This window comes from Rhagoletis pomonella, unplaced genomic scaffold, assembly GCF_013731165.1.
Source record: "Rhagoletis pomonella isolate Grant_MI unplaced genomic scaffold, Rhpom_1.0 Rhpom_scaffold_00004, whole genome shotgun sequence".
Classification (NCBI taxonomy): domain Eukaryota; kingdom Metazoa; phylum Arthropoda; class Insecta; order Diptera; family Tephritidae; genus Rhagoletis; species Rhagoletis pomonella.
The window spans coordinates 31,941,150-31,955,728 of NW_023458558.1; the positions used below are offsets into that span (position 1 = coordinate 31,941,150).

Below are 14,579 nucleotides of genomic sequence, written 5' to 3' on the forward strand. Positions count from 1 at the left end.
CTTTTTATGAAAAATGCTATAGTTCTATAAAATACGGGGTTTTTACTTTTGTGGATAATTTTTATATAACTTTCATACTTTTCATGAATTTCTAATATAAGGTTTAGAGGGAATATAAGCAATATATTAGATTAATTAAGACAGCTAAAACCGTACAATTATGTGAGCTATTTGCTTCGAAATTGAATATTTTAAAGCTAAAAATGCTACCCCTGAAGTTAAAGTTTCTTACATTCTTATGCCTTATTTGCATAATTTTTTTATGCATTATTTTTTCTTATACATTTTCACATACCTAAAATGTATTCTTAATTCATCTTGCAGGTCAACTCTATGGTCTTGAGAAATTCTGGGCTTTCCTCAAATACTACAAGAACGCTGATAAACTGACTGTGAAGCCAAAATTGGCTGAATACCTGAAAAAATTCAAAACTATAGAAGATTTCCGAGTTGTCGAGCCGGAAATCAATGAAATGTTGCAAGGGGTGGGAAGTCTCAGTCGCGGTCGTAACTTCAATCGGCTGCGCAGTGTCTCCGAGAGCGACGGCACTGCGGTAGTCGCTGCAGGTGGTCGAAAGCCCAACACTACAATTAGCAATCGCAGCGATTACGTGGGTAATCGACCGCAATACCAGCAGCAACAACAACAGCACCACCAACAGCAGCACAACAATCAACAGTCAGGCAACTATGCCAATTTCAGTAGCAATAGGCGACGTACCGGTTCCTTTGGTAGCGGCACTGTGCGCGTACGTAGCGGTTCGTTGGGTAATAAACCACAAGTGGTATCGCGCAACAACAACTATCATTATCACTACGGTAGTTCGCCGCATGAATTACGTCGTGGGGGTAGCAACTCCGGCCTGGCACCGCACAAACAGCAAAACCGTCAACAACAACAACAGCAAAAGTCTAGACAACAAGTACAAAATAAGGATTCCAATAATGCGCCGGGCGCATCGAATGCTGCCGGGCCAAGTACATTAACAGCGGCAAAAAATGAACATCAACATCAAAATTATGCGGCGGCAGCAAAGCCAAATAAACCAGTAATCAACAGCAATATTACAGCGCCGAAAGTCACAGCCACAGCGTCGGAAGCGACTTCAACGTCAGCGGATAAATAATTGTTTATTTTCACGATTTTTTTTTTTTTAGGTTTGAATACAAAAAAACTTATTTGCTATTGTTAGTTTATTTAATCTTATCCTTCTTGCATAACGTATGTATTTTCTTATAGATTTTGAGTATTTTCATAGCTGCATGTCGGCTCATTTTAGTGGTGTTCGAATTAGCGAGCTTCGAGCGCGCACAATAAACAAAATACACACAAAATACTGTATTTACATAAAGCAAGGAAATTAAGCTATAAATGCATTCAGTTGAGCTGAACGCCATTGAACGTTGAATGAAAAAGTTCAAATATTAAAAAAATATCTAATTAAAAAGTTATAGACTCTATAAGACAGACACGAATTAATTGGCTTTGCTCTCTAGCTTTCAATACACAATTATAAGCAGGACCAATTTTCGCCACGCCATGTATGGGAATCAACTCGAGCGCTAGTTAGCGCCACATGGCCGAGTTATACATCAAATCCAAGACACTAAATTATGAAAATGCTCAAAACTCGCTACATATTGTCGTGCATGTTACTATTAAATGTAAACTTAATTTCATAGGCGTTCAAAGCGTCAATTTACGACTATACCCATTTATACCTACATATATACATTCACCTACAAATAACACCAAAAACATAACGTTAAAGAAATATATTTGCTAAAGTGGCTTTTCTATAAACTGATAAAGAAAATGTAATTCACTTTAAAATGCATTCATAATTTGCAAGGCAGTCGATGCAAGTAAGTTGGAATTTTCTGCTGCTACAAACAGACAATAGAGATCATAGGCTTTAGCTGCTTTAAGAGACAAATTTTCAGATCACATCGAAAACGAAGAGAATTCAGTGGTTCTAACTATGTAGCGCCATTGGAAATACATACATACATACATACATAAATCAACTGAAAGCAATAATAGACTGTTGAATGTCTAATGGTTTTCTTCAAATGCAGACATACAGGCAGACGATAATATATTTACTTAAACATATACATAGCATAATTGTGCTAATGCTGAACTGGACTACAACTTTTGGGTAAACAAATGTTCTTTTTTTTAAATCAAAAAGGATGAAAACAAAGACACAGTACGGCAATCTGTGCTCAGTGCCAATAAAACTAGTTTAGTTGCTTGTGAAAACTAGGCAATATCAAATAAACATATGTTGAAGAAGCAATTCACATGCGTATACATTTTGATATGTAGAGAGTTAGTTTTTTGTTTTTTATTAAAAGGGCAACGTTTGGAAAGAGATCGCTTACATATGAAGTAGTAGGAAATTATAAAAATGGAGAAGTACCAGTGGTATAGTTAATGAATAAAATATATACAAAAAAAACATACAACTAATACTAATAGATAACACTGCAACTAAGCGTAGTTTTATAAGAACTAAACTTTTATGCTAAGGTTTATAAAGAATAACTAAGAATTACATCTAAACAAATTTGTGTGTTTTAGAACAAATACAACTTGAATGCAATATATGACAAATGCAAAAACAACAAATGAATGCAAGCAGACTATGCCATTTAAAGCTTATCGGGCAGGTCCTGCAATCCACTTCCGATTGAATTTCAACCCCTGCCAATTTGAATTCAAAGCGAACTTGACTCAAATTCACTCGGAAGTGAATTGCAGAACCTGCCGGTATATATTTTTATCATACGCTCGTTAAGAAAAACAACAAATAACGTAGACAACAACAGTAAAAGAAAGAGACATACATATGTATGTACATCCATATGTGGTAAAGCATACAGCCAAATGCGTATAACTAACTATAAAATTATGCTTATATATAAAGATTTATTAAAAACATAATTAGGTGATTCGCAAGGTGTCATAACTAGCCATATTGTCATAAATTTTATTATGGTTAAACAATTTTTTTTGGTGTTAAGTGTTAACAACCATAAAATAGCTTTAACCAATCTAAAATCATTGGCTTCATGACCATATATCACTTATGACACCTTGTAAATCCTGTGGATTTATATAGTTGATATTTAAACAAAAAAGATACAACGCAGAGATATTTATATGATAAACTTCAATATAATGCATACATACATATGTATTCGATTACGTAAATATGTATACAAAGCAGAAATTTATATGCGATAATTCGCGTAAGTTCTCGTTTCTACTACTACCAAACACACACAAATACATATGTAGGCGCATTTGATTAAGACATAAAAACCTTATTAAAATATGATAACTAGAGTTCTAAGCATTTACAACAATTTCCAAATATTATACGCCACATGTGCACCACTTTAATAGCTGGTTGCTACTATAATGATGTAATAATATTACAAATTTGCGGTATATGCTTTCACATTTACGCAATTTGTAAAGTGAAGCGAATAGCGGTTGGCATATAAAATAAACAATGGAAAATATTTGCTCATCTTCAATTTGATATTGTGTGTTTAGAAATTTAATTTTTAACATATCAAGCAAAAATTTGAACCGAAAGATTTGGTGTGTTTTGCACAGCTGCTTATTACCCTTAGACACTCACATTCATCCACACTGCCGCCTGCTTCACAGTGTGGCTGCCTTCTTAAACGCATTAATGCAAAGCATCAGTCTCTTGTTTTATTTCTCAACCATAGGAGATAAAAGTATTCAATTTGCGCAACTTTATTAAAAATTGGTATCTCTACATAGTTGCGCATATTGGATATTGATATGAGTTGCAATTTAGAAATAAAAGACACTGAACCTTTGCATTAATGCGTTTAAGAATATAGCGCGTATACGATATTTTAAACTTTTTCCAATTATTCCATAATGATGCTGGAGTTCTTTGAAAGCTCGATTCATCATACGAAAAAATTCCAAACGCACTGTGAGTAGCTGATGCCGGATTTGTTAAGAAAATCCATACATTATTGCAATTAATCTCTCTCCTTTAACTCTCCTTTTCGCCCTCATTGGTTGTTGGAAATGACAAAGTTGTGCTTCTAATTTTTTTTTTATGATATCAATTGTTTTATTAATTAGTTGTGTAAGCGATTTCAATCTATATGTGTTACATTAATGCTAAGTTTTCTTTTGGTTCGATTCGATTTAACTTTAAAACAACAAAAACAAAACATAAAAAAAAACAAAAAAAAAGATATTTAATACAAAAAATGATTTTATTCTATAAAATCGAATAAAAAATATTGAATTTAGTAATATATTATATATGAAGCAACAAAGAGCATACACAATTTTGAAACACGCTGTTAAAAGTAGAAAAAATAATTATACCCAATGTGTGTGGAAGTGTAGTGTACATCTATTAACGCATAATTAATCAAGTAAAAATAAAAATGTCTATACTTTTTTTTATAAATGTTTAAGTGAAACAGAAACATAACCCGAAAACACATAAAATTGAAAAAAAAACGAATGAATCAACAAATGACTAAATGTTAACTTTTTACCAAAAAGAAAATAAAAATCAAGTAATTGCAAAACTAAAAGTAGAAGCAAACAAGTGACAGAAGAATGTATGATTTTTGTAGCGTTAAAAAGCAATCTGATTTCGTTTGAAAAACTATTTAGAAAATGGCATAGTTTATTATAGTTTGCAACAAACCAACAGATATTTGCAATACGTTTGTTATTAACAAATAATCACTTTTCGTGTACAATCAAGAGTGGAGTTGTAAAATTTGAATATTATCCTTTTTGTTTAATATACTCAAATTATAAATATGAAATATTTTTTTAATATATTAGCCGTTTTTTTTTGACGAAACATTGGTATATTTTTTTCTTGTAAATAGTAATTTATTGGAGTAAATTGAATTGAAAAATCACTAAATATTATTGATGCAATTTTATTAGTTCATAATTGAAGAAAGAAAAATTTCGCAAAACACTTTCAAAATTATACAAAATTTAAAACAATCAAAAAACGAAGAGAAATAAAGTAAAAGTAGAAAAGTATAATAAATGTATGAAAATTGTACGAAAACAAAATGGAAAATTAAATAAAACCACAACGTGCTCACGCACCAGCTCCCAGTAGTAATGCGTTGCTGTGGCGACGCGCAGCTATTGTTGCCTCGGTCTTTTAGCTGGCTGTTGCCGCGCATAGCTGTCTGCTTGGGTTGAGTGTGTTTGCAAACTTTGTCTATATACCTACTTAACGTATATATACGCATATTTGTAACATTACTTCATATGTATACAACCGCACATTATTACGTACATACACTAGGAACAACAGACGTGCTAGTTTGTTTTCGTAAAAAGAGTAAAATGATTTATTTAACCACAAAAATACGACAAAAAACTTGAAGTGAAAAGAACTAAAAAAAGTACTAATAGTTTGAATTTGTTGAAGCGAAAATTTCAATATTTATCTCAGTTACAATTATAATATAATTTTTTTTTTTAATATTTTATTACACTGTATTCCTAATTGCTTGCGTTTAGCTGGAAACTTATAATTGCTTATGTTGTACTATATTCATACATATATAGATATACATATATACCTATTTTTTAATATTATTGTATGTAAGTTTACCTAAAAGTGATAGTTCTAATTTTAAATTAATTTAAACGAAAAAAAAATACAAATTTCTTCTAAAGGCTTAATTCAGTAAAAAAACTAACATAAAAACTACACAAAAAAATGTTAAAAACTTAAAAGTGTAAAAAAACGTAAAAAAGCTATAAAAATACAATAAAAACATGAAAAACTTAAACTGCGCTCTTTTATTTTATTTCTTTTTATTCGATGTTTCACACACCTGGTATATACAGTGACCGAACTTAACGTTTTTACAAGATTTTACTGGAGATCGATCCCTTACTGAGAGAGAGCAAAACGCACTCTATTTGTGAGAAGTTACTTTTGTTGGTAAAATCTGGTAAATGTGTCAAACGATCAGATGTAGTATATTTGCCGACCTAATTGTAAACAAAAGAAAAGTGCACGCTGAGCATGCATTTGCAAAAATATTTAATTACTTGCTTGAGTGGATTTTAATGAATTTGTAAGTATTTTTGGTTATTAAAAAGTCTGAGCTGAGCGTGTTTAGATATAAAATAAGCAAAATTGTACAAGCCAAATTTGGCATTCCCACGGCAGCCGGTTCTACGTACCGGAAAGACTCGGGTTTTATCCGACCAATGGATGTTGTTTCGGCGATCTAAGCCCGTTTAGGTCGGCGAAGTATCTCAGAAGTTGTTCGTCCATAGGGCTACATTTGCTAGGCATTCTTCTGCTCAGGGCTGGGATCGAGTCAAACCCAGGCCAAGAAACCTACACCTGCTGTGTATGCCAGAGACGACTACCCTACAACACCACCTCAGTCAAGTGCAATGCTTTCGACGGGTGGAGTTAACTTAGAGTCTGCTCAGAACTACGGACCCATCGGCAGTGGACCACACCATTTGTGGCCCCTTGCTGCTTAAACAGAGCAGCCTTCACGGCTAACCCCAGTCTACCGAGCAGCTCAACACAAACACCACAGCTCCACAACACAACAACACAACAACACATAACCACGACAGACCACACAGCAGACACAACCGCACCACTATCCACACGTCGCCGCCAACAACTCCTGGTTCCTCCTACAATATGCGCGGTATGTCAGATCAGGATATTCCGTAACGTGACATCAGTCAAGTGCAACACCCGCAAAAGAACACGTCTTCCGAACCACATGAAGCTCCTTCAATTTAACTGTAACGGACTTCAAAGCAAGATCGAGGAGATAACCGTCTTCATGGGAAGGCATGGTAAATTGATAGGTGCGGTCCAAGGGACGAAGTTGCACAGCAAGTCAACATTGTTGAATTGTGCCGGATACAACGTGCACCGTCGATATCGCGAGCGAGATACTAGTGGTGGCTTAGTGTTCATCACGCACCACACCGTGCAGTATCGTCTTATTGAAGCAGACATGGGATACCAGCCTAGAATGTCAAGGCATTACTATCCGGTCAGGCGATGTTGAGCTCGAAATATTTAACGTTTACATACCCCCTGTCACTTGCTGACCGGCAGGATATCACCCGGATATAGGTGCGCTTCTCAGAGGTGAGAACCGCACGGTAGTATGTGACTTTAATGAGCACCACAATCTTTGGCATTTAAGCCTGTCAAACGATCGTAGGTGAACACATTTGGCTGAGCAGATAGACAATTCGACATTCTGCACATTGAACGACGACGCACCCACCAGGATTATGGGCAGCTGCTGCAGCTCGACACACATAACAATAGTCAGCGCTGGTCTGATAAACAGCGTATCATGGCGACCTATGCTGACTTTGGCATCAGACCATCTGCCCATTGTCATCTCAATGGATAAACCAACCGACTTTGCTTATGCGGACCTATATCAACCTATATCAACTTTTCTAAAGCTGATTGGAAAGGCCTCGCGGAATTTACTGAGAGCACCTTCGCGGCAGCCGATGAGCGTGACAACCTTCATCAGGCCGATCCCGGGAATCCCCGTATCAGGGATCTGAGCTCGGAGCTTCGGCAGCTTCTGATCGTACATAAGCGAAAGAAGTGGGAAGAGCATCTGAAGATTTGTAACTTAACCTCTGGCGTGAGTAAGCTTTGGTCAACCGTGAGGTCACTGTCCAATCCGACGAAGCACGACGACAGGGTCGAATTTTCTTTCGGCGACCATGCTTCGTCGTACCCGGAGCGATGCGCGAGCTATTTTAGCACGCATTTTATACTGCATCCTCCAGCGGAAAAAGCCAAGCGTCGAGTGACCAGATGGCTGCACAAACTGCCAACAAGTTGTGGCCCCCTTGGTTTCACTAGCGGTGAAGTTCAGGTGGCAATCGGGAAGGCGAAAGCCTAAAAAGCCATGGGTCCCGACGGAATATGCATGTTGATGTTGAAAAATTTGAGTCCAGCGGGAATAGCGAACCTAACGGAGATCCTCAATATGTCAATGGCCACTACCATCATCCCAGGCACGTCAGGAGGCATCTCTACGAACTGACGGACGAAGTCCGATCTTCATTAAGCAACTTGTGTACCCGTCAGCTCATCGACAGGCCCTGAGCGGCATTCACAGGGAGTCAGTCTCGAGTTATGTAGACTCCAGACCTGTGAATGCCGTTCTAGGCGCACAACGGCCAAACATTGACGAGATGGAGTTTCATCTGCCTCGGGAGACTAGAACCACAATAGCCCAACTTCGCTCTGGCTACTGCAGCAGGCCAAACTCATACCTGAGCAGACTAGATGCAGATGTGCCAAATGAGTGTCCGGCATGCGGAGAGACACCCCATGACTCGAAACATCTCTTCGTATGCCCGGAAAACCCGAGAACCCTAACGCCTTTGTCCCTGTGGACCGACCCTATTGAGGCTGCACGCTTCTTAGGGCTTCCGTTAGTGGAGCTTGACGACAATAACTGAGATATTAACCGATCTGGGTGAGGTTGTTGTAGCCGCTACAACAACAACAACAAACCAAATTTGGAGGTTGTGTTGAAGTTGTCAGAAGTTAAACTTTTGAGAAAATATCTTTCCCGTGATATCTCATAAGTCTGAGTTGGTATAGTTTTGTCGCAGTTATTCAAGTTTTTCTTAAACCAATCTTTAAAAAAAGTTCATAAACATCATCAAATATTTCATTTAGCCCTATCGCCAACTTCATGTGAATAAATTGTTTCCATAATTTAACAAGCAGAACAGAAACAAATAGGCAAAAATTGTTTTTGTTTTGCTTATAGTTTTTGGGAATATTTTTTTACGTTCCTTTCAACAACTTTTAAAATATTTTTATTCAAATTTTTTAAGCTTAACCTGTTTTGTCTTCAAGGTTATTTAAAAAAAAAAACACTTAAAAAACAATTTTCATTCATAAAAAAAAAATTTTGAAGGTAATTTCAAATCGGTCACGTAAATCTTAATATTTTTCCGAAATATTTTGGTGCAAGTCTTAAAACATAATCTATACTAATAATATAAAGAGAAGTCCCTTTTTTTTGTAACAGGTAATCTCGCGAACGGCTGATCCGATTTTCATGAAATTTTGTATACAAATAGCTTTCGGTAACCACCATGTTTTAGGCTAAAAAAATTTTACTTTTTTCGGGTAGGTGGACCAGGGACCGGTCTATTCGAAAAAACTTATTATAGTCCGATTTTCTTAAAATTTAGTACGTAAGTAGCTTTTTAGCATATATTAGCATATATGACCCATTTTTTCCGGAAAGTGGACCAGGGACCGATCTATTCTAAAAAATCGTATTTATGGTCCGATTTGCTTAAAATTCGGTACGTAAGTAGTTTTTTAGCATATATTAGCATATATGATCCATTTGGTCCGAGAAGTGGACCAGGGACCGATCTGTTCGAAGAAATCGTATTTATGGTCTGATTTGCTTAAAATTCGGTACGTAGGTAGCTTTTTGCCTGGATAAGCTTATAGATTCCTGTTTTCCAATTTTCATGCAATTTCGAATATAAATAGCTTTAAGTAACGACCATATCAAGGGGCGAATTCGTCACTAGGAAAGATTTTTTTGCGCCAATCAGAAACAACGGATACTGTCAAAATATAATTATAATATATAATATATCTCAACTAATATATATTTAGAAAGCCGTTTGTTAGTTTTCGCAAGGCTCGAGAGCGGCTGAACCGATTTTTTTGAAATAAATAAATAAATAAATAAATAAACGTGTCCCAAGGATGGTTTTAGGCTGAAAAAAATCTATATGTAAAGGGGCGTGGCACTTCCCATACAAACCGAATTTCTCATGCTACATATCTCTGAAAGTGTGCATGGTAGAGCTTTGGAAATTGGTATGGAGATATACGAAATCAATCGCATACACTTGGAGCTATTGTAAAAAGGGGTGTGACATCTCCCATACAAACCGAATTTTTCATATTGCATATCTCTGGAAATTTTTTGGTAGAGTTTTGGAACTTTGTATGGAGATGTACGAAATAAATCGTATACTCTTGGAGAAAAATTGGAACTATTGGAAAAGGGGGCGTGGCATCTTCCATACAAACCAAATTTTTCATATTGCATATCTCTGGAAGTGTTCATGGTATAGTTCTGGACTTGGTACGGAGATATACGCAATCAACTCTTTAGGAAAAATTGGAACTATTGGAAATGGGGGCGTGGCATCTTCCATACAAACCGATTTTTTCATACTGCTTATCTCTGGAAATTTTTTGGTAGAGTTCTAGAGTTTTGTATGGAGATGTACGAAATAAATCGCATACTCTTGGAGAAAATTGGCCCAATGGATGTGATTTTCCAATATTATTATGCGTTCAAACTTTTAAGGTATTTCGTGTGAAATAAGTATATGTATATTGCATTTCTGTAGAACAATGATTCGCACCCATTTTGAAATTGCCACCTACTATAATGTAAAGCTTCTAGGACATTCACTATAGAACCGGGTCATTGTTGCCGCCAGGGAGTGAAGAGGAAAAAATTTATTTCGCTTTGCGAATAACCGTGCTATGAAATGCCGCACAACTGGAGATTTCAAGAACGGATATAACACTTTCCATAGGTTATTTAAAGCGGCAAATGACCATCAAACCTTAGTCTTAGCAGACAAATGTGCCAATGAAAATCGTAAACGTGGTTTGTTGGTGAAAATGTTGGACCAAAAAGTTTCAATAAAATATATACAAATTTTGGGCGGGACGAAGTTCGCCGGGTCTGCTAGTAGATTTTATAATTCCAATGGAAAAGCAGTACCGACTTTTATTTTGTAAGAGGGGAGATGCAGTGTACATATGTAGGTATATGGAAAGTATTTGCCACCTTTAAATCTTAATATTAATGTCTACGCTTTTGACAAGCATCTTTTTCACTGCCCTGAAAATAGTTCGTAGTGGATTTTGAAACAAGTATGAAAAAAAATACGACAAGCAGCACCTAACGTCCAAATTCTTTCCAATTAAGTAACACACGTTCCAAATATGAACCATATCGGGCCATAAATACGGGTTTAGTCTGGATTTTTATGCTCTCCCTGTCTAAATCGAAAAAAAAGTATACCACTATTTTTTTATTTTGAAATCAATAAATATTTAGAGGCCGCTCAAAGCTCTCAATGTTTTCCATGGTTTTTGTATGGAAAAAAAGAACTTTTCGTGGAAATGGTATGGAATTATTGAAAATCAATATTTTTCGATCGGAAGACTCTGCTGCTCTTCAACAGATTCCCAATAAGAAAACCTAATTATTTTTTTAACAGTTTTTTCTTAGCAACTATATTTTATAGGACCGCCAAAACCCCTAGAAAATGCCTGAAAATGCAATGGGGGGGATAAATAAAAAATCTTCATTATTAAAAAATGGTTAAATAAATAATTGAATATTGTTACTGGAAGTCTCCTGAAGAGACTCAGAGTTTTCCGATTGAAAATTATTGATTTTCAAGAATTCCGTACCATGTCCACGATTTTATTTTTTTTCATACAAAATACATGGAAAAGTTCAGCGCTTGGAGCGACCTCTAAATATTTTTTGATTACAAAAAAAAGGGGTATACTTTTTTCGATATAGGACAGTTCTAGGTGGTGAGACCACCCTAATAGACATACATATATGTTCTATTTTAATATCTTTTGATATTCAGCACTGCATCAACAATGAGTTTCCATCTTTCTTTCTTCTTTCTAAAATGCAGTGGAACGAAGAAATTTGCAAACGAAGAACTTAAGATTGTATTCTTATTGCAATATAGAGCTCAAGTTATTCTTTTATATTAATTTTTCTGAGGAGCCAAGGGGGCCTTTTTCAATACATACTTACATATGTATGTATCATACAGAATGACTTAAAACGAGATTAAAAAAAAAAATGCAAGAAAAAGTACTATCCATAATTTTGGAGATGCGGGGCATCGATCCCCGTACCTCTCACATGCTAAGCGAGCGCTCTACCATCTGAGCTACATCCCCACTTTGGCTGTAGGCGATTTTGTTTGGAACTTAAAGATAAACACCCGAATATGATTGTACGTGCGCAATACCACTCTATTGCTGATCAGCGCTGCGGTTATTTATGCGAGACATGTTTTTTGGTAACAACATAAACTGCTTAATGGAGCATTTGTTTTGTTAAGTTTGGCAGGTTTAATAAATAATGTATGCATGTATGTACATATGTGCGTACATACCAGGGATGTTACGAATGTCATATATGTACATACGAATGTGCGAATGTTTAGGAATAGCATTAAAAAGCCATAATCATCTAAAGGGCGTGTGTGAATCGGTAACAAAGTTCTAGGGGGAAAGCTGTTGAATAATATTTTTACTATGGTGAGACAGTTTTGCCAATCCGCTGTGTGAAATTAAATCTTTTTTGACAGCAGTAAATTTTTGATAACCGTAGATTTATGCGGCATAAAATATTACGAATTGAAGTGAAATTAATATATTAAGAAAACATCTACCATCGTTGATTGCAGTTCATCAATTTAAGCTTTTATTTAACGAAAAATTACCACATCAACAATCTGTGCGATTGTCAAAATTTACTTATCATTTGTCAAAAATTTCACTAGCCTCATAAGCTACTAAAATTGTATTCACCTCATAGTTGTCAAAAATTTACTCGCCGCGAACTTTGTTACCGATTCACACACGGTCAAAGTCATCGTTTTTATAACTTACAAATGTTACACACAGTAGAGCCCGGGCTATTCGCATAAGCATGCGAACGGTTTGGAATCCAGTAATCGGTTAACCGAATAGTCGAAAATTCGGATAATTTTACGAGCTCTAGTCATAGGTGACAATAGGAATATAAACAATTTCAAATTAAAACATTGACCCAGTATTATACATACCTAGCAAGGGGTATTTCTTTAGTTTTTTAAAAATTGTCCTGCACATTTCACAACCAGGCTCAAAGAGTGATTCCTCTGTTATAACAGGGATGTACATATATCGCTACCTTACTATTGTCGCACCTTTACTTTAGATAGTTCTCAGATGTTCGGAAACATATACACATATATCTTTAGCAAATCTTCCAGCGAATTTAGGTAAGTAGTTCTTTTGTCTTTTCGCCTGTGCTCCTATCATAATCCGGAGCTTTATTATCTTGAACCTCATTGGCTATGATATTTCTTAAATTTTTGAGTTTAAACCGAAGGAGTAGGGGCTTTCAATCGCTATGTAGAGAACAAAGGGCGCATTCCGCAAAGCGCTACTTTGGTTTTGCTGATTTTAGCAATTGCCAAGCAAAAGTAAACAACGCCTCAGAAACTTTAAATGCAGTTAAATTCACTTATACTTTCACAAAAATCACTTTTTAAACATTTTCTTTATTAATTCCACAGACCTGCGAAATAAAATTTTTCTTCATTCCAATAATTACATACATACATACATACATATCTATGTTATATTTTTAAATAACTTGGTATATTGAAATAAAAAAAAACAGCCTGGCTCGTTTCTAGCACATCGAGATTTGTTTTTATTAATGAGATGCACATTTTATAATTTTTAACAAGTTTCTTGAAAAGCCAAAAATTAATCAAATCAAAATTAAATTTTTATTAAAAAAAAACACTAACTATTAGTTAAAAATACTCCTACAAAAGAGACTAACTAAATCAGAAAGGCTCATGGAAATTCGATGTAACAGGGCTTTTGCACGAATTCCTCTTTTTAAAAAACCTAAAAAAGGAGAAGGTAATCAATTCGTTGGAATATTTTTTTTTTTATATTTAACCGCATAACTTTGGACCACGTTAACTTATTTCTATAATTATTTTGGAAAGGTGATACCTCAGAGGTGATCCCATACTAATTTGGTTTAGATCCGATCATTGGAACATAAAGAAATTTGCGGTACTCTTAAACTTTTATATGAGAATTGAAGTCGGTTTTTTTTAGCTTAAAAAAATCAAAATTAATTAGTTCAAAACTAAATTTTTACTTAAAACAACAGTTTTAGTTAAAAATACCCCTAAAAACTAAGTAAATCAGAGTTTTAAAAATTCGAAGTTTCGAGTTTTGAAAATTCGAAGTTAACGCCAGTAATATCCGCTAACACAAAGAAAAATATAAGAGGTAATTTTTCGGAAAATTTACGTGATCGATTTTTTATATATTTTTTTTCGTAGCTTCGCGCCTAATACCTACTCAAATTGCTAATTAGTTTTTTAAAGCTTATAATTCAGCTGCTAAGAAACGATTATTGTCCGGCCGAACTAAATTTTTTTGACGAATCCGTACCGAACACTCGGATTTTTCTTGGGGCTCTGCCGAAACCTACCCTAACCCGAACTTTTTGCAGTAAAAATTACATAGAGATTACCTTCGAATAAACGTTCCAAGCACCCCCATCATCTTTACGCTTATAAAATTCCCGAATCGGATTGCTCACAGCCATTGATACTGCTTTAATTAATACTGTACAAAGCAGTGTTGCCAGATGGTCCATATAACTTCACC

The 14,579-nt window shown here is 35.3% G+C and overlaps 1 protein-coding gene and 1 non-coding gene across 3 annotated transcripts in view; one reads left to right on the forward strand and one right to left on the reverse strand.

Moving 5' to 3' along the window:
* LOC118737456 (la-related protein 1) overlaps positions 1-4,485 on the forward strand; it is a 62,976-nt gene extending 58,491 nt beyond the window's left edge. For both annotated transcript variants that reach the window (XM_036467959.1, XM_036467960.1), the window contains exon 7: positions 325-4,485. In XM_036467959.1, coding sequence (XP_036323852.1) covers positions 325-1,127 — 803 coding nt within the window. In that variant the 3' untranslated portion in view covers positions 1,128-4,485. The remainder of the gene's footprint in view (positions 1-324) is intronic.
* A 7,510-nt stretch (positions 4,486-11,995) lies between these two features.
* Trnaa-agc lies at positions 11,996-12,068 on the reverse strand. The gene has a single exon. It is a non-coding gene; the product is annotated as a tRNA-Ala (tRNA).
* Between the last annotated feature and the right edge of the window lie 2,511 nt (positions 12,069-14,579).